Below are 19,365 nucleotides of genomic sequence, written 5' to 3' on the forward strand. Positions count from 1 at the left end.
GCGAATGTGCAGGAAACACTGTAATACACACTTCCTACAACCCATTTACGCGACCAGGCTGGACAAAAGCAGTCAAAGAATTTCATGACATAGAAAGAGCTAAACGCCGATTATGGATGTCCGAAGGTCGACCACGAGGTATGAATTATTCATCAGATCGCGAATACAAGGGAGCAAAGCGTTTGTTACGAAATGCCCTGGACAGAGAATATGCCGCTTACATGAGCAAAGTATGTGCAGACATTGATAAGGCAGCCGAAGTGGATTTGCGTCTTTTCTGGAAACTTACAAAGCGCATTAAACCAAAAACATCCAGATTATACCCCGAAATCACTGACTCTACAGGCAAAAAGAATACTGACCCAGAAGAAGTTGCTGAAGCGTTCGCTGATCACTATGAAACCTTATACAGGTGTCTCATGGACCAACATTTCGACGATGGCACAAAGAAATACATCGATACGAAAATTTCCGAAATAACAGAGCTTTTCAAAGGTGACCTTCGTACGTTACCAGGCGGACCGATCACTTCAGATGAAATAATATGTGTCGTTCAATCGGTGAAATCTCGAAAAGCCCCGGGCTTTGACCTCATAACAAACGAACATATTAAATATGGAGGCATAACTCTAACACTCTGTATTGCGGTGCTGTTTAATGCAATCATTGACAGTGGCAAAATCCCCACTGAATGGAAACAAGGACTCATCATTCCAATTTATAAAGGTGCAGGGAGACCTACAACACTCGAAATTCCCCAATCCACAGCAACAAGGCTTCCAAAAAAATCTCGGCTGCTTAACAGCTTCCTTTGATCTACAGGAAACAGTTTTCTATAACCTTGAACAAATAATAATGTCTATGTCAGCTTTCTTGATACAAGTAACGCTTTCAATACTGTCTGGAGAAATGGACTTCTATTTAAACTTTTCAATCTTGGAATCACTGGCAAAACCTGGTCATTGATACAAAACTGCCATTCCAACACGGTCAGTTCAGTGGTTGTCAATCAGACACGATCGAGGTGGTTTTCTGTACACCAAGGCGTGCGGCAAGGTGGGGTATTATCTACTTTTTTGTATTTGGTATTTATCAATGATCTGATAAATGAATTGGAACTCAACAGTCCAAACTCTGGTGTTCTTGGAGTAAGAAGCAGCTTTCCTTCGCTAGCTGATGACCTATCGTTCATCTCCACTTCGCCAGTGCAGCTTCAGAGATTATTGGATGTTGCGTACTCATATTCGTGCAAGTGGCGTTTTGAATTCAACGCGTCAAAATCCTGCATATTAACATTCTCTGCTAAGTGCAACAATCGAAAAAGTGAATTCTTATGGCATCTTGGACAAACTGAAGTACCACAGAAAGAGTCGTACAACCACCTAGGTATTACCATCAACTCTAAGTGCAAACTATCGGTCGCGATATCTGATGCGTGTAAAAAGGGCAAAAAATCTTATTTTGCATTATCTGACATTGGATCCAAGTACTTAAACCCTGCAACAGTGTCTCACCTTTATAAATGTGTAGTTCTTCCATCGGTTTTGTATGGTTGTGAACTGTGGAGTAATATGACCTCTTCAGATCTACAGCAACTTAATACATTTCAACACTTTGTATGCAAAAATGCCCTGAAACTTCCCAAACTATGCAGATCTGATATATCCGAATCACTTTTCAACGTTCAACCTATATCAGCAGAAATTGACACCAGTCACCAGAAAACTGCTTTTCTTCGGAAGACTCTCCCGCTTGGATAACGATGCCCTGCCGAAAAAAATCTTTCTCACTCGGTTGATGTCCTTTATGCTAGGTTTGTCGGACAAGCAAAAAGGATTTATCCCGGACATCATACCAATCCTTCCTCTTTATGACCTTGCAGACTACTTACAAAATTGGGTGTTTAATGGTACTTTCCCAACCAAAGACTCATGGAAAAAAATTGTCAGACGAACTGTGAAATCGTCTCATAACAGAGATCGAGAGAGACGCATGTCCTATGATTCAGACTTTTCTTTCTTCCGAGAATTTTTTTTCCAGGTTTATACCTTCATCTATATGGAAATTACCATCAACTCCCGACGAAATCAACTAGTGTAAATTTATTGCCAAATTGTGTTCAAATATGCATTGTAATTATCATGAAAATCTATATATCTGTGTGTTGTGCAATCGCGCATTCAGGGATGTCTTCTGTCACTGCTCATGTACGTGTCCAGTTACTTCCGATCTTCGTAATAGGTGGTGGAGCGTAATTATCAATTCTTTTGATATTCCACTAATCGCAGAAATAAGTGGTCTCTCTGAAGATGACCTATATATGACTCTTATTGGTCGCCATACATCTACTCCGCTAGACAAGTCACTCCATGGGTCCTTCGACCTGACCAATTTTCGTTTAGTGCGTTCATGTGCCGCCCGATACTTAAGAGCCCTCCGTTCAAGTGCAATGTGAGCTCATAACTTCCAGTTCTGACGAAATTTTTGTGAACAATAGTGCAGTATACAATCATGTATATTTTATGTATATATGTTTATGTTAGTCATTTTTTTTCTTTTCACCCTTTTCCTTATTATTTGATGTTTTCTGAAAATTTATAACTTGTATGTATTTTCATTATCTCCTTAAGGAGGAAATAAAGTATGAATGAATGAATGAATGCCTTATATATAGGATAGATTTTTAATTCACATTATCATTTAAAAATGATCTCTGTTGTAATGTCTATAGCATACTGTGGTTTCATCAATATTCGTTGAATACCAATTTTCATGGATTTCGTTGTTAAGTTTATCCACGAAAATAATTGTTCATTTAAGTGCAACATCTACTAATATTTTTGTATTGATAGGGTCATTGGCCACGAATTTACGTATCCTTGAAACTGTGATTTTCACTTTATCCACGAAAATTGATACCCTTGAATATTAATGAAACCACAGTATCCCTGTAATTCATAGTACCGGTACTATAAACTTTAAAAACTCTTGTGAAATGCTTTTATACTTTTTCCTCGAGCTTCACTTCATCGGTAGCTTGTATAAACACTCAGTGTTCCAAACTCACTTTGATTTTTACCGACCGTGCTGGCCAGATAGAATTAGTCACGACTCACTGCACGTGGCTTGGGTGCTTTACCTGTTCACCTGTTAAGTGACACCACTGGCTGTTATTGTTTTCTTTGGTGTTACAGAGTAAAATCAAGATGTTTTAAGCTTTTATAAGGCCTATGCATAACTAAATACGTAACTGATTTAAGTCAAAACCGGAAGTAATCGTAAAAAGTAAACTGGACTATAACATGTCATACTATGATCACGGTAGACAGTACTTGGATGGATTTTGATATATTTAAGCTACACAGCAGCTTTTTGAGCTCAAAATCAGAGAAAAAATCCGCAGTGGTTGTTGAAATTTGCATGTAAAAATTCAGAAACGGGGGAATTGCGGGAGATAGGTTGGATGCGGGAGATCTTAGATTTTTGTGCCGTTTTGCGGGAGTCTCCCGCGCAATGCGGGAGGGTTAACAGGTATGGCTTCGCCGTAACATCTTCGCACTTTCGCTCATTCGCCGTCGCACTTTCGCCTTCGCAACTTCGCACTCTCGCGTCTTCGACATAAAGGCGAAAGTGCGGAGGTCGAAGTGGCCCCATCGGAACTACATACTTAGCGCATGAGTACCAATAATATCATGGATTAATTGGAAAACCTTGGCGAGTACGGTGCCTGCATCAAATTCTATGTAATCGACCGAGACTTTCTGAATGCTATCAAAAAAGGCGAAGGCGAAAGTGCGAAGTTGCAAAGGCGAGAGTGTGAAGTTGCGAAGGCGAAGGAGCGATAGTAGTATCGCTTCTTCGCCTTCGCCATCACATCTTCGCGCTTCGCCGTAGCATCTTCGCACTTTCGCTCCTTCGCCGTCGCACTCTCGCAATTTTGCCTTCGCACTCTCGCATCTTCGACCTAAAGGCGAAAGTGCGAAGGTCGAAGTGGCCCCATCGGAACACCATAAATTCTATGGACACATATTAACTCGCATATCACTCTGTAGTTTTTCTACATGGTTTTTCGTTTCAGCGTTGAAGCGAACTCATTGCTGCGTCCCCCACCCTCCTCCCGCCCTGTGCTCGCGCTGGATTTTTTTTAAATTGGCAAAAAGATATCAAGATCTGTCGAAAATCATTTTTGGTGACTTCTTAATAAGTGTTACATTTTCTCCTAAACGTGTTCACTTTCCCACCCGTTTGTTTTTTCGGTCAGTCTGTGTTAATTCAATCGCCACGTGCGACCGAAAATCTTGTGTCGCTTCAACTCAGAACATATATAATTGAGTAACAGTTGGAATGGTGCTTTTATAAACAATAAGACTATTATTCGAAGTCAATCATCTTCATATTAAAGATGTGAAATTGTAACCTGAAAATGTGGCTAATCTTCTATAGTTAACATAATAATTCATAATAATTATAATTAAAAGTTTGAAGTCAAAGGAAAGTTTGTTCTTGGGGAAATACGACTACATTATGCAATGCAGTCGATCGCCATAATAATCATCAAAGTACTGCAAGTGTCGACAAATTTCTTATTTCTTCAAAAGACCATGATAGTTCACTTGACTTGCAGACTATAATATAGCGACATATCTGCCTCCCAAAAATATATACGCTTCTCAAAGTTACACTAAGGTGAGATAGATGTGCGTCATTTGGGGATTTTATTTATTGCTAATTGTATGAAAATTGATAAAAAAAAACCCCTTTTAATTAAAGTTGTGTATTATGAGGTTGTAATGCAACTTAATTTACTTACAAGGTTAGCTACAGCCAGTGGAATACTAATTTTAGGTGAACAATGAATATCCAATATATTAAAATACAAGAAAGTTTCCAGAACTATAATACTATGCATGTGTATATGAAGGTTGCACCCTCATTTGTATGGCTGTAGGTGAGGAGGAAAAGGTGTATCGATGTTCATACAATGTATGATGACTGCACATACGGATTCCGGACCGTGGCTACAGACGATACCCATGATAGTCTTATAATACATGTACATCAATGCGCAGTTTGATTTAGAAACTGGCCAGTTTCATAACTTCTTCGAATTTCTCTAAAACGGACTGTTTACTTCTTTCTAATTACTTTCCAGAATTCCAATTTACACAAGCGCAATTGAATGTTTTTTTTTTAAGCTGATTACATATTATTTTGAATGTCCAAGTCTACTCGTATCATTAAATAATATCAGACGACACACATTTCTCTATAGAAAAGTTCAGAGATGCCATCAATTTTGACTAATTACAAAATTTTGTCAGCACTTAACAATTCTAAACTTGCACATAGTCTTCAAAAATTTAAAAAGATCTAAATAAAGAAGTTATCTTAGAGAAAAGGTTACGTGTTTTGTAGGCAGGTTCGGTTTAAAAAAAAAATGCAATTCCTGACATGAATCATGAGTACATACTGTTTATAACAATGCTTGCTACCCTTTGATTTAACTCGCCATTAAATATCTCATTTTTTAAAGAATTTTTGAAACGATTACACAAACTGTGTTTGACAAATAGTTTTCTTAAAACATTTTCTTCCTTTCTTTTTCAAAACACGTTTTATATACAGGCTTTCAATTACAACACGTTTTTAAAACAAAAGCAGAACTGAAAGTTTAGTCATTATAATCGTTTGACACCATATCACATATATTTTCAACCCGCAGCAACAACGGAGGACTTACTCGTGGCTTTGCCACGAGCTCTGCTCTAGTATACTATCCTATTCTATCGTATCGTGTATCAATCCTGTTGTATCGTGCGTGTATTCTGTTCTATCGTGCGTTAATCCTATCCTTTCGTGCGTGTATAATGTTCTATTGTGCGTTAATCCTATCCTATCATGCGTTAATCCTATCAGGTTTATCGTTCAATTTTAACAGTTTTTCCGTTTATCCCATAGGAGTAATTGTTTCGTGCCTTTTCATAAGCAAGCAAATTTATTTCAAAGTTGCAAGTCGTTCAGTTCGCCGTATACAAAAGTTTATCAAACAAGAATTGTAAATTAAATCCTATCCAGCATTCTATCATGATACTATTTTTTTTTTAATTTTTAGATGAAAATTAACCAATATTACATGTAAATCACATCTGTAAGGATTGAAAATGAAAACTTTAAGTAAACTATTGACGTTCTTAGGATCAAGATAACATATTTACCTGTATATCGAATATATTAAATCGTACGCGGAGTGTATACCTGCGTAAACATTAGCTTTTACGCAATATAATTTGTTTTTTATGCATCATATTTTAAAGAACAAAAGTATTTATGATATAATTTATATTTAATTAAAACCAAAGTTGTATTTTAATTGGACCCGTTATTTTCCGTGTGATATTGGATTTCGGACTGAAATGTTTCTCGGCAACGGTAATGAAAACAATGTTAACAAATCGTACGCGGAATGTGTATCTGCGTAAATATCCATTTAACTTGTATCTAATATAATTTCTTTTTAATGCATCAGTTTCTTATACAGAAAGAAATGTATTTATGAAAGATTTAATTTTACTTTAAACAAGAGTTGGATTTTTATAACTAAACCCGCTATTTTCTGTGTGATTTGATCTCGGTTTGAAATATTCGCAGCGATCGGCTAGGGTGTTTGGTAATGAAAACAATGTTAACAATACAGAAAATTTATTGATCTAGTTTAAAATATTTACTGATCATTTTTATACATTCTATAAATGATGCAGCGATGATGGAATGAGAGTAATAAACCCCCGGATATTTATATCAGAGAAAAGGTTTTTTTCCTCATTCGTGCACTTACATGTAGGATGATCTCCATTGTTCAGCCGCCTCAGTTTTGGAAGATGATGGTGGCAGGGCGGCGGAGTCATTTTGCCCCATATTGATGCTGTTGGACAGTCAGTTGCTATCTGATTCATCACGATGGACATTCTTCTATATAATGAAGGAAACTTTTCAGCGTACTATCTTCTGTCTCTGTACTTGGAGGCGCATTTTTTGATTTGACACTAGAATAGTTACCCCTCTCGAATTTTGACATTGCCAAGAACTTGGCCTTTTCTAGATTAAATTTTCAATAATTTTACAATTAAACAGTTCTGTTTATTATCCCAGGTACCTAGCTCTAATATAATATCGAAATTATGTCCTTTTTCTTTTGCTAGAATAGTGTTATAAAGAAAGATAAGGGGGCACCTGCTAGTTCTGTAAGCTGCATTACACTGGGGGTGGTGATATTGTTCGCACATGCTTAATCAACAGGAAAGGCCTGATTAGAATTATTTGGCTTATTGGAATCAACAATGGATGATTGTTCATGATATGAACATTTCTTACCAATTTGTCAGTACAAAGCATGTTTATTTTGATTATTTTAGGAGGTTTTCTTAAAACCTTGGTAGAATCTACCCTTATTAGGAAATTAATAAAATTTTGAAAATTTATCATATAGATACCGGTAATACCAATACTCAAAAACAAGTAGTAAACAAACTATTTTATTGATTCCAGGCACTAATTATCTACAAATATATTCAGAGGTCTGAATGTCATTCACTCCCTGTAACGCCAGCATCTGCAGCATGATGTAATCAATTGAGCTGGTGACAACATCCATGACATTGAACTCATGGGACTCAAATTTCATACCTAAACTCGGGTAGGTCTTAAGTCTTTAAAAAAAAGCAAATGCACTAATTCTGAGGTAGGTAAGATTCTAAGTATAGGAATGAGACTAACAAACCCCCAGATGTTTACATCAGAGAAAAGTTATAGAACGTTGTAATAAGGAATGAATGGGTAGGCGTTACGCGATTGGCTGAATTCAGGTATGTGACAGTTCTCATTTTGTAGTAAAAATATTAGTTTTTAAAATAAATGATGGAATGGGGGAATATTTTAAAGAATAAAACAACACTAGGAAAAATTGTAGAGTTGGGGTTGATTTTTTTTATGTAGAGTGACATTTACTGCCGATCGCTGTAAGTTGTAAACAACTGCAAATTTGACCTATAAATGACACGGGACCCTATCGTTTTTTTGTCATTTCCTGAAAGGTCTTGAATTGAAGTTTCAAATGATACCAAAGATTTGACTGAAACTGTTATAGTAAAGTACTGAGAGGTCATAACATTTGTATGGAGTTCTATGGGAAAATAATTGGTAGGCTTTTCCCTGATAAACAACTCGGCAATAGTTACTAAAAAGAAATTCCTCGTAAATCTTTATTCTTCCTCGAATTCTGCCATAATCAGTTTATTCCTGATGATCGTTTAAAGCGATTATACGTTTATCATGAACATCGTTTATCCTTTCCTATCGTGTATCAATCCTATCCTATCGTGCGTGTATACAGTTTTATCGTGCGTTAATCCTATCCTATCGTGCGCGTATACTGTTCTATCGTGCGTTAATCTTTTCCTATCGTGTGTGAATCTTATCCTATCGTTCATCTTGTAAAAAATAATGTTCCAGGTACTGTTTCTTGTCTGTTCATATTGTAGTGCACAGAAATGTCTAGTTGTTAACTGAGTATTTTGATTGTGTTTTTATGTTTGTAGATAGTCGATAGATAGATAGATAGATAGATAGATAGATAGATAGATAGATAGATAGATAGATAGATAGATAGATAGATAGATATACAGACAGGCGGACAGACAGACAGATATATATTCTTTCAGAAGTTGTTAAAGGGGCATGGTCACGATTTTGGTCGATTTTAATGTTTATAATGCTTCAGTAAGACATTTTTAAGAGGCAACCAAAATTTGAGTGTCATTTGTTGATTTTTAAGCGATTTACAGAGCTTACAATTCCTCGCTATGTAAACAAAGCTTTTGTTTACATTTTCAATGATAAAGTGAAAACTCCAGTTTTAGACCTAAAATGAATGTGTTAATCGTTAGGAACTGTTTATTTATTGTTAAAAAGAATACGAATATAGAAAAATCATCTTGAAAATGATTGTTTTAATGGTATTGAACCTATGTAAACAAAAATAGGGCACGAGCCTTGTTTACATGACGAAGAATTGTGAGCCCTGTACTTTGCTTAAAACTCATCGACGGGCACCCAAATTCCATTTGGTCATTTGAAATGCATTCCTAAAGCATTGTAAATAATAAAAATAGAAAAATAATATTTGACCAAAATCGTGACCATGCCCCTATAAAGTGTGGATTGTTGGATCCTCAATTATTTGGCAAGCATATAGTCGTGCTAGGTTGATTTGGGGTCCAATCTTGATTTTTCTCCAATGGAAGATAATATATGGTGGCAGGGAAAAGGTGGCATGAGATGACGACATCTCCTTCCAAAATCAGGCAATTGTTACGGTATGAAGACCCTTCACATTTTCTGGTTCTTCATTGTGGTGCTAATGATAATGGTCAGATTTAATCTAGCGAATTGCGCGAAAAAATGGAGAAATCTTTAGATGCACTTTCTCCACTGTTGCCAAGAACAAAAATCATTTGTTCGCAAATACTTCAAAGACTGAAATGGCGTAATGCTAGAGACAACACTGCTCTCAATAAGACACAGGTGCGAGTGAATAGCTTTGTTGCTACAAAACTTTTGGCACATCAAGGAGGCTACATTCGCTATCAAAAGATTACTCCATCCGACAAAAGCTTATTTAAGGGAGATAGGATGCATTTGACTGAAAAAGGCAATGACATTTTCCTTAAAACCTTGAAGAAAGCTATGAAGAGGTTTATTTCGTCAGGTGTAGGAGTTTACTAGAACCCTTTGTCATAATTATGTAATGGCAATGACATACAGTACCGATCAGACCCAACCTAATACCAGAGTAAACCCCAACTAAACCCCGGGTTTACTTTTTGGGTTTACTTGGAGTTTACTCTGGGTTTACTTTTTGAAATTTGGCTCCACTCGGGGTTTACTTTGGGTTTACTCGGGGTTAACTTTGGGTTTACTTTGAAATTGCTTTTGAGGTCAACTGTATGCAGTGGAGTGTGAAGCATATTAGTATTTTATCTTACCATCATACTGCCTGTAATTCCTACCCTTTGTATATTCCGAATACACAGTTAGCGTCTGCTTTCAGGGGTATACATGTACTTCTGACTGGGTTTACTCTCTGTGTCCTCTCTGAGTTTACTTTGGGTTTACTCTGGGTCCACTCTAGTAAACCCAGAAAGTAAGCCCAGGGTTTAGTTGGGGTTTACTTTCTGTTAGGTTGGGTCTGATCGGTACTGTACATTTAAATCTAGCTAAATACTAGTCATAAATTAAACATTATAAATTCTTAGATAATATATTCTTAAACATCTTAACACTCCGTGTCCATATGACACAGTCTTTAGGTGAACTTAAATAGGGCTATATTTAGTGAGCATCTGTCCCCAGGGCTCGCTACAACTCAATTTTCAATTTGTTTATTTGTGTCAAATTTGATATGTTTGATTTGCCAGTACGTTCTTTAACATTTTCATATTCATATTCCCATATTTCTGATTCATTTGTATATTTGACATTTTCATGTGCATTTCCATTTACATGTATTTGCCATTTGGGTTGCCATTATCGCCCTATTTACATAGGTCGGTAACCTTGGTTACAAATGTAGCCAGTAAATAATTGTGATTTGCTGAGACTTTTCATATTCATATTCCCATATTTCTGATTCATTTGCATATTTGACATTTTCATGTGCATTTCCATTTACATGTATTTGCCATTTGGGTTGCCATAATCGCCCTATTTTCATGGGTCGGTAACCTTGGTTGCAAATGTAACCAGTAAATAATTAAAATGTATACTTTAATCCAAAATTGTAGTGTAGCCATGGCCATTATTCGCCAATAAATTAAAAATTATAGTTCTTTGGTTTTCTCTAATGACTTTCAGTGAATGATTAATAAAACTTACATCTCTAGATCTCCCAGTATTCTTGTGTTCAATTCTCAATTCTCAATAAACCACGCCAAAATACTTAATAAGAGTCCTTAGATTACTTATATTTTGAATCTGTTTACAATGCTCTCCGATCAAATTTACACGACATTCAACTTTCAGTCATGACGTCTTCAATGTGTAAACCTACGTATTGAATGTCTTCAGGGTTTTTTTTGAATTTGTATCTGGACTACGTTTCGTTGCTTCATGTATATAATAACTAAGATTTGTGATTTCACGGAATTCCATGTAACTCGGATGTTTCCTTAACACCCCCGCGAGAGAAACTGTCCAGTGTTGAGACAGTCATCCATATCTTCCAAGTTTTAGCGTATATCGATCCCTAGGAGACGCTTCCCTATTTTTTGAGTAGCTATTATTAGAATCAAGCATAGTGAAATACAATCATATCATGAAGAAGTATCAGCATATTGTTATGGGTCAGGATACTCAGTAACCATTAATTCCAGCAAAAATCAATCACAAAGAGTAAATTTTAAACTTAATTTATTTACAGTTACACATATATATATATATATATATATATATATATATATATATATATATATATATATATATATATATATATATATATACACACACACACAACTTACACTAATAATCCTAACTAAAGAGTGTCCGTTACAATCTGCGGAAGGGATCAAATCACAATGTCCCAGTAAGAAGATAAATGTTCTCAGTTTAATGTCTTCGAACAAAAGTCCAGTGAGAGTATCCGTTATGAGCACTGTTTACAGGTTATTTATATTAAAATATAAATCTAGCAAATTCGAGAAATTATATGCACAAGAAGTTACGGTACATGAATTACCTGGACACTCAAGAATATTCTAGAAAGAATAATTGACCATTTTAGAAAAGTCCAGAATATTCTATTATATAAACATATTATATATAACAATATTAATATAATGTATATTAAAGTATCAGCATAAAATGTTGAAGTATCAGCATGTAATGTTGAAGTATCAACATTTATGTTGAAGTATAAAACTTTTAGTACGTGATGTAAAACTATCAGCATGTAATGCCAAAAATGTTAAAGTGTCATCATAAAATTAAGTATTATTATGTTTTAAAGACTATCTACATAAAGCACTTGAGGCGTTCCTAACACTTAATAGTAGATATTGTAGTGCATTGTTCTATCCAGATGTTAGAAAAACCACAGGAGTCTAAATATGTCGTATAAAAACAATGCATGGAATAACACAGTCGTTGTTATACATATATCGATTTTATAAATACTCATATAAAGTGAATGCAATCTTAATCTCTTGACCTTGAATCTTTTTTGTCCTATACGAGATAAACATATAATCTTAGCTGATTTCTTGGAAGCAATATCAACAATATCATCTTCATTCGTTTGAGAAATTCTTAAAAATTGATAAAAATGTTTCTTAAGATTTTGAAATTTAAATTAGAGTCTTGTTTTAAGATCAAAGATAATTTCATTTAATATTTTAACTATTTGAAACGAAGTACTATTTAAGATTAATGTGAGATTAGTCTTGGAATGAGTTAAGTTATTCCCTGTCTTATGCTATCTTTTCTTTTAGTCCCTGGGAGGGTCAAATAAACAGTCTAGGCCTTACATAAACGATCTTCAAAAACAATAATTGGAAAATAGAAGAGGGTGGGACATGTATAGTTTATATACTTAAAATCAAAATCAAGCATTAAGTTTTGATTCCAAGATTTTTGAGGAGAAATAAAGGTAAACGTATTTTGGGTGAGAAGAGGAACTCTGTATAAAAATAGAAGGAACTGTTCAATGTCCAGTTATATGGTTGCCTTTCAAATCTTTACTGTATAATAGTTCATGGCTTTAAATCATATTTCAAAATTTGTGAAATTATATAAAAACCTACTCACTGAGTATTTGACTACTTTTAGTATAGACATATATAGAATATAAGTATCTACGTGCATTTTCATAATTATTACAGTGTCTGAATAGACAGGGATGAATAGACGTTTCATGGTTAAATTTTATAAAATGTCAGGAACCTAACAATGATGACTTTTTCGCAATTTTTTAAAACAAGAATCTATTTCTTGTAGACATTTTATTTTCGCAAAAGTTAAAATCATTCATTTTCCTGTAATAAAATAGATTTAAAAAACACAAAAAGAAAATAACGACATCAACAATAAAATTATTTTTTTGACAAATGTATTTTTCTTCTCTCGTTAATATGATAGATAACATTATTTAAATTCATTGTAATTAGCACTTATTCTCTATATCAATAAATATTTGTTTGAATTAGATATTTTTGTCAATGTTTATTTCATAAAAATTGATATTGGTAATCTTCTTGTTGAAGAAACATTTCAAAAGTAAGTTAAGCAAATTTAAGTTAAACGACAACAAAGATACAACAAGTCTTTTTCCGTAGTCATTACATCGATAAAGTATGTATTAAATTCTCTAGCAGGTTTCATTTTGGTGCTAAAGCTAAGTGAGAGTTTTTTTTTAAATTTTTCGAATGGTTGCTATTAATTTGCTTTGTAGTTAACGATAGTCCAAAAGCTAGATAAAGAATCAGACCCTGGCCACCACTGAAAACAGTATGAAGAATATCAAACAGCTGATGTCCAGTAAATTGAGCTAAAAATCCAAACAGCCAAGTGACGCCAGTAATGGTGGACAGCCTGAAATATGCTCTCATTTTATGTTCCTCTTGTGACTTTTGAACATCTATTCTTTTAGAAATTCTAAGCACCGTGACAGCGAACATAAACATATTAATACAGATCAGCACACCCACAGGCAATGCAAAAGTGAAGAGAATCATGTCAGAGTCAGCAATATAACAGGTAAGTACAGAATAACCGAAATTTACTCTATTACTTTTGACAAAGCTTACGGCAACGTTGATAACTACTAGTGACAAACAAATAATCAGGTCCACCACCAAGCATGAAAGAACCTTTGGCACAACTTTAAATTCCGATACGGGGAAAGACGTAAATGCTTGAAAAACTTGGAAAGAACATAAACTCATCCAGCAGACGACAGATAGCCAGTTGAAATGTACCAACATACCAATCCCAATGCACAATGTCTGACTCCAGAGAAAAAACTTTGATAAGATGTATGTTATATTTGCAAAACTTATGAACGTTGCAAGAATTATGATATTTACATCGGCAATACGACTGCATGATCCTTTCAAAAGAAAAACAGTTATTGTTGCCAATGAACCTAATGATGAAAGGGAAAGACAAACTAGGGAGAAATATGACATCAGGCTATCATTAGATGAGATGAAACTACTTTTAATAACTTTAATTGATTGAAGGTACTGTTCTAAGCATATCGAAACACTGCGTTTATCTAAGGACTGTTTAAAATAGATTGACGCGAAACATTTACCATAATCCAATAAACATACCGAGAAGTTTGATATATCCATTCTTGCATCTGATGTTCTTATCTTCACCTTGGGACAACGATACCAATCAGCTACTATCGACATCATTTGCCCCCTTAAACAATTTTTACGCTCATCATGTTTCTGATTCAACGCATTTAAACTATTGTATAGTACCATCTCTTTCCCACTACCCGGATGTACGTAGCAACGTTTTTCAATTACCTTGTGAAAAAGATTGCTTCCGTAGACATGAAAGCTCTGACCAACGAGAGAAAAAGAAATATCGATAAAGGTATTAAATGGGATATACTGAGGAATATCATTCAGATTGAAACTTGAAAAAATATTTAACAAGTATTTCAGCATTTGATCAATATTGTGAAGCTTACTTATAGAAAGTTCAATAACCATAGCGATGTAAAGAACATCAACTGAACCCAAGATTGAAATTCTACAAAGATATTTTTCTAAGTTTTTACGTCTTAAGAAAACTTGAAATGCATCAAGGATGCTTTGTGAAGATAAATTCGTAGGATGTATTTTATTGTTATTGACGAAAGCTATTAGATTTATTTCGTAATTGTTTTCGTTAACCATTTGGTGGACAAGACTGCATGATTGGTTGTGATAAATGTATTCCACTTCACACTCAATATCCATGCACATGTTCTGAAAGTAAAATTATATAGTAAAGAAGGTTTTTGATTTAAAAAAGTAAATGGAATTAAGGATTCAAGATAAAAAACAATTATATCAATTTCATTTTTTTAAAATAGATTTTAAACGAATCATCGCTCATTGTAAAATTGTTTCCCAAAGAATATAAAATGGCGAGTCTTCTTCCCTGAAACTAACGATATAATGCGTCCTCGCCCTAGAATATCTTTCTCGGTCTCATTATTTAGCCATCTTTTCTAAAAAGAGAGCTTATTTAAAGTCAGACGTTCCTTTTCATTTCTGAAATGGCTCCTTTCAGCCTGAATCTTGTTATAAAAACAGTTCGTTACCATCTTAACGTGTCGTAATATTAAGTTTTGCTCACTCTCAATTTGATCGTTAAAATCTTAGTGTACTAAACGAACGTTTATCAATTTGTGATAGGAATGCAGACAACATATACATAAAGATGTGATACGGGGTGTTAACAATTTTATCTATATATAGGTTCAGGAGTCTATAGATGAATGATATAGCCTATCTTGTTAAAATGGCAGATATACACTAAATGGTTTTGAACTTCGTTGTATAATAATTTACTAGTTAGACCATAATTAAAAACAATTGTTTACGAATTTTTCCGTTTTTCCCGATTGCGATAAACAGCATATGGCGGGTGTGAACTGTCAGCAGAGGATGCCCACTCCTCCATGGCACATTAATTTTTTACTTCTTAAATTTTTGTCACAGATATCCTTCAATAGTTCTTATTCCAGGACATTTCTAAGTCAAAAGGGGATATTACTCCACCCCTACATTACAAAATTACAAAATGCCTAAACTTCAAATACTGTCAACCTTTAACCTATGTTCTTTTCAGAAATCACGCTTTAGATTCATTTAATTAATAAATTTTTCGATGCACTCTTCCAACTTTAGTTTCCAGTTGTTGACTCTACGATGCCAATTGTCAAAGAAAAGAAAACAATATTTCCTCTCAAAAAACTTTTTAGCTTTCATTTTCTTTTAAATAGAAAAGTTTCTTTTAAATATATTTACTTAAGGATGACATTTACTCAGAATGAAAAAAAAAAATTACTGATGATAATGAAAAACCATCTTTTCTATGTTATAGACCATTGATTGTATTGTTATTTTTCACTTTCAAAAAAGTAGGTCAATGACCTACTTTTTGAGTTAATGGCCATTTAATATTTTTTGAAAAATCAAGAAAAATCCCATAACATTTTACACTACGATTGAGATTTTCTTAATTGTAATAATATTACAAATAATAAAACACTTTAAAAAATAAAATCCAGTTTTTAAATGGTAGTGGCACTAAAAGAGTACAAACCATTAAGATTTCAGCAACAATTTCAAAAAATATTTAAGTCCGAATTTCCTCTATTAGTTTTTAAATTCCTACCCATTTTTGATCCAATTTTTAAAAAAATTGAATGATGATAATACAAAAACATTTATAGTATTGAACTACTTATATTGACCTTATTCTGTTGGCATAAAATTCATAGTAGGTCAATGATCAAAATTTTGAGATATGGTGTCTTTTATCATTTTTTAAGCATTTTTCAATAATTTGCAATATGAGCCATTATATTATTTTCATGAATAAGTGAGGTAAAACCAACAGAAAATATGCAAAATTATATAACTAAAATAAAAAATATCTTAACTTTTAATATTAGAGTACCGCCCAAAATTTTTTAGTGGAATACAAAATTTGCAAAATTTAGGCCGAATTTCCTCTGTTTGGCTAAAAGTCAATTTTTGTTTGAGCCCAATTCCATATTAAAGTAAAAATATTTAATTCTTTGTCAATATTAATTCATTTCATAAATACTTTTTGTGTTTGAAACAAATTTTACTCATTAAATTGAACTTTGTAACAATCCGAATTTGAGAACTCAAACCCTGAGTAAACAACACCCTTAAGGAACTCTCAATGGATCGCCGTCCTGACCCCAAGGGGTCATGGCTGTCAAAAACAATCACAAAAAGGGAAGCATATGTATTGTTTCTCAAAAGGACGAGATGAAATAAAACAAATCTATTTAAAAACTTACCAATCGATTGTCCAACATTTGGTTTTTCGCACACGCTAAGCTCTTTATAATGGGTTCATCTGGAATCTGCTGAAAATCAATAAGTGCGGAAAAGGGATTCGGCAGAAAATCTTTACCCAACTCTTTTCCAGAGAAGTACTGAATCGGAAGATTTGTAATGTCGTGTTCGCAAAGGGCACAATATATGTTTTTGTAGATGATATTATAAAAAATGTATGGCAGATAAAACTCTTGACAAGCCTTTATAAGATAAGCATTAACAACGTTATTTTCAGTTTTTGACTCGTTGCATTTATCTTCATGAGTATACTTAACACATGGTTGGACTTTATCCTCATAGAAGGTTGAGGGATAAAATCCAATATTGCATAAAGGATTTAAGGAAAAGACTGATTGATATAGAGAATTGACGTCTTCTTTTGCGAAGAGAGCAGATCGTAAATTGCAGAACTTTTTCTTTTCCCATTCGACTAGACTGGACATTTCTTCATGGTTGCACAATGCACATTGAATGGTGCAATAGGTTTGATTGGTAGCCAATGACGTCACAGGGGTCGAACTCGATATGTTTATAGAGGGTGGTGATATACAATTAATATTATTAGGACAGGTTTTTATCATCCAATATGATCTTTTGGATCTTATTCCTTTTGGGTTCCATAAGGGTTCAAAACAAGACATTGGAGTTTCTTTCTCGGTAATGCTTATATTCTTCTGGTATTCAATAAAGTCTGGAGTGTCTGTCTGTCTGTAGAACTTGGAGGGACAACATGTGGATCGTCTTACACAAGAATCGTCACATTCACATGGTGTGCAGGCTGATTTGTCAAAAAAAGGATAGCCTCGCTTAAACATGGACCCCAAACACATGTCTTGTTCTGGACATAGAATGAGGTATTCTTGTATGATATTCTTCGTAGTTGTATTGGTCATCCATAAAGTCAACAAATATGTTTCATCAAAATCATTTTGCTTTGGAAGTTGTCTCAAAGAAAAACTAGTAGAAGCTTTGAATGGTGAGATTAAGATCAGTATTCGAAGAAGTTGCCAAAAACAAACAATCTGTAAATGGAGGAAAAAATATAATACAATCCTAAATTATAACAATTCCAGCAAAATCACACACACAAAAATTAAACATTGCTATTCAATCTTTCTTTCAATTCTGAGAACCACATCTCAATTGTGCAGATTTCAACGGAGCAAACCCAATAACTGACAGGAAACAAATTGACGCAAGCGTCAAAAGATTGGCTGCACACACATATGACTGCCGTCATGAGAAAAGGGCCCTTAAGGTAAAAATTTCACAAACTCACTTTTTTGTCAATTCTGATTAGTCACCTCTTTCTGAATACAAAATTTTCCAAGATCTTGTGTATTTTAAGTATTTTATGACAATTTTAGTAAGAGATGTTAACACGACTTTGACGTAGCTCGTCAAAAACGTCACGACGTCACGAACGTCAATTTTTTTTGCATTAATTTTTTTTCTATACTTCCTTTCATCAACTCGGTCCAGTTCTAACCACGCAGTTTATCGTTCGGGCGAAATCTTCAGCAACCTAAGAAAAATCACGGACTGCACGACCTATATAATCATGATGATGCCAAACTAAAATTCCCATATAAGACTTTCGGCTACAGCTTTCATCTATCGTACTGGTGTACATTAACAAGAATTTAATGACCTTACTTACTTTTTACGATCAATTCAATTAATTAATTTATTATTCTGAACACCCATATCTCTTTCTTTAACTTAAAAATGTTTCAAAATTCATATACTTACATTGAAAGAAACTAACTATATAGAGGCATTTATCTCTCATCTATAAAAACATAAACATTAAGAGATGCTAACTCACATTAAATAATTTTTGGAATTATTTCTCTACAAAAGCGTTCCACAAGGAAGAATCATGTAAACATATCACCCCCAATAAAAATGCTTTATCTTTTAACACAGAAATTGACCTTTGAAAACAAATATATCGTAAACGTTTGCTAAAGCTCCTAGCATTGTTTGTATGGAAACATTTAAATACATTTTTGTCAGGGAGATTTTCATTATGAATATAATATCTATGAAAAACATTTGAATACTTCGGTGCAAATAACGACTTCGCTGTTACAGCTTCTTATTCTTTTATACCTTTAAAATCCGAGGATAAAATTTAATGTATCAAAAAGATCACGTAATGCACTTATCAAACAATAATATTTTAAAAAGAAATTAAAATTATAATGTAAAGTGA

General features: G+C 33.9%; 1 protein-coding gene across 1 annotated transcript; it reads right to left on the reverse strand.

Moving 5' to 3' along the window:
* Positions 1-11,558: 11,558 nt before the first annotated feature.
* Positions 11,559-18,160, reverse strand: LOC128189652 (uncharacterized). The gene is made up of 2 exons (XM_052861337.1): positions 17,108-18,160; positions 11,559-15,032 (listed from the first exon to the last, which is right to left on the reverse strand). The coding sequence occupies exons 1-2, from the start codon at positions 18,038-18,040 to the stop codon at positions 13,425-13,427; spliced, it is 2,541 nt and encodes an 846-aa protein (XP_052717297.1). The 5' UTR covers positions 18,041-18,160; the 3' UTR covers positions 11,559-13,424.
* Positions 18,161-19,365: the final 1,205 nt, after the last annotated feature.

This window comes from Crassostrea angulata, chromosome 6 (assembly GCF_025612915.1).
Source record: "Crassostrea angulata isolate pt1a10 chromosome 6, ASM2561291v2, whole genome shotgun sequence".
Taxonomy (NCBI): Eukaryota; Metazoa; Mollusca; class Bivalvia; order Ostreida; family Ostreidae; genus Magallana; species Magallana angulata.

What these genes read in the sequence shown, in the direction of transcription:
- LOC128189652 (XM_052861337.1), bottom strand. Translation starts at nt 18,040, where the DNA reads ATGACCAATACAACTACGAAGAATATCATACAAGAATACCTCATTCTA. An exon ending in AAATGTTGGACAATCGATTG is followed by an intron (nt 15,033 to 17,107) that starts GTAAGTTTTTAA and finishes TTTTACTTTCAG; the next exon opens with AACATGTGCATGGATATTGA.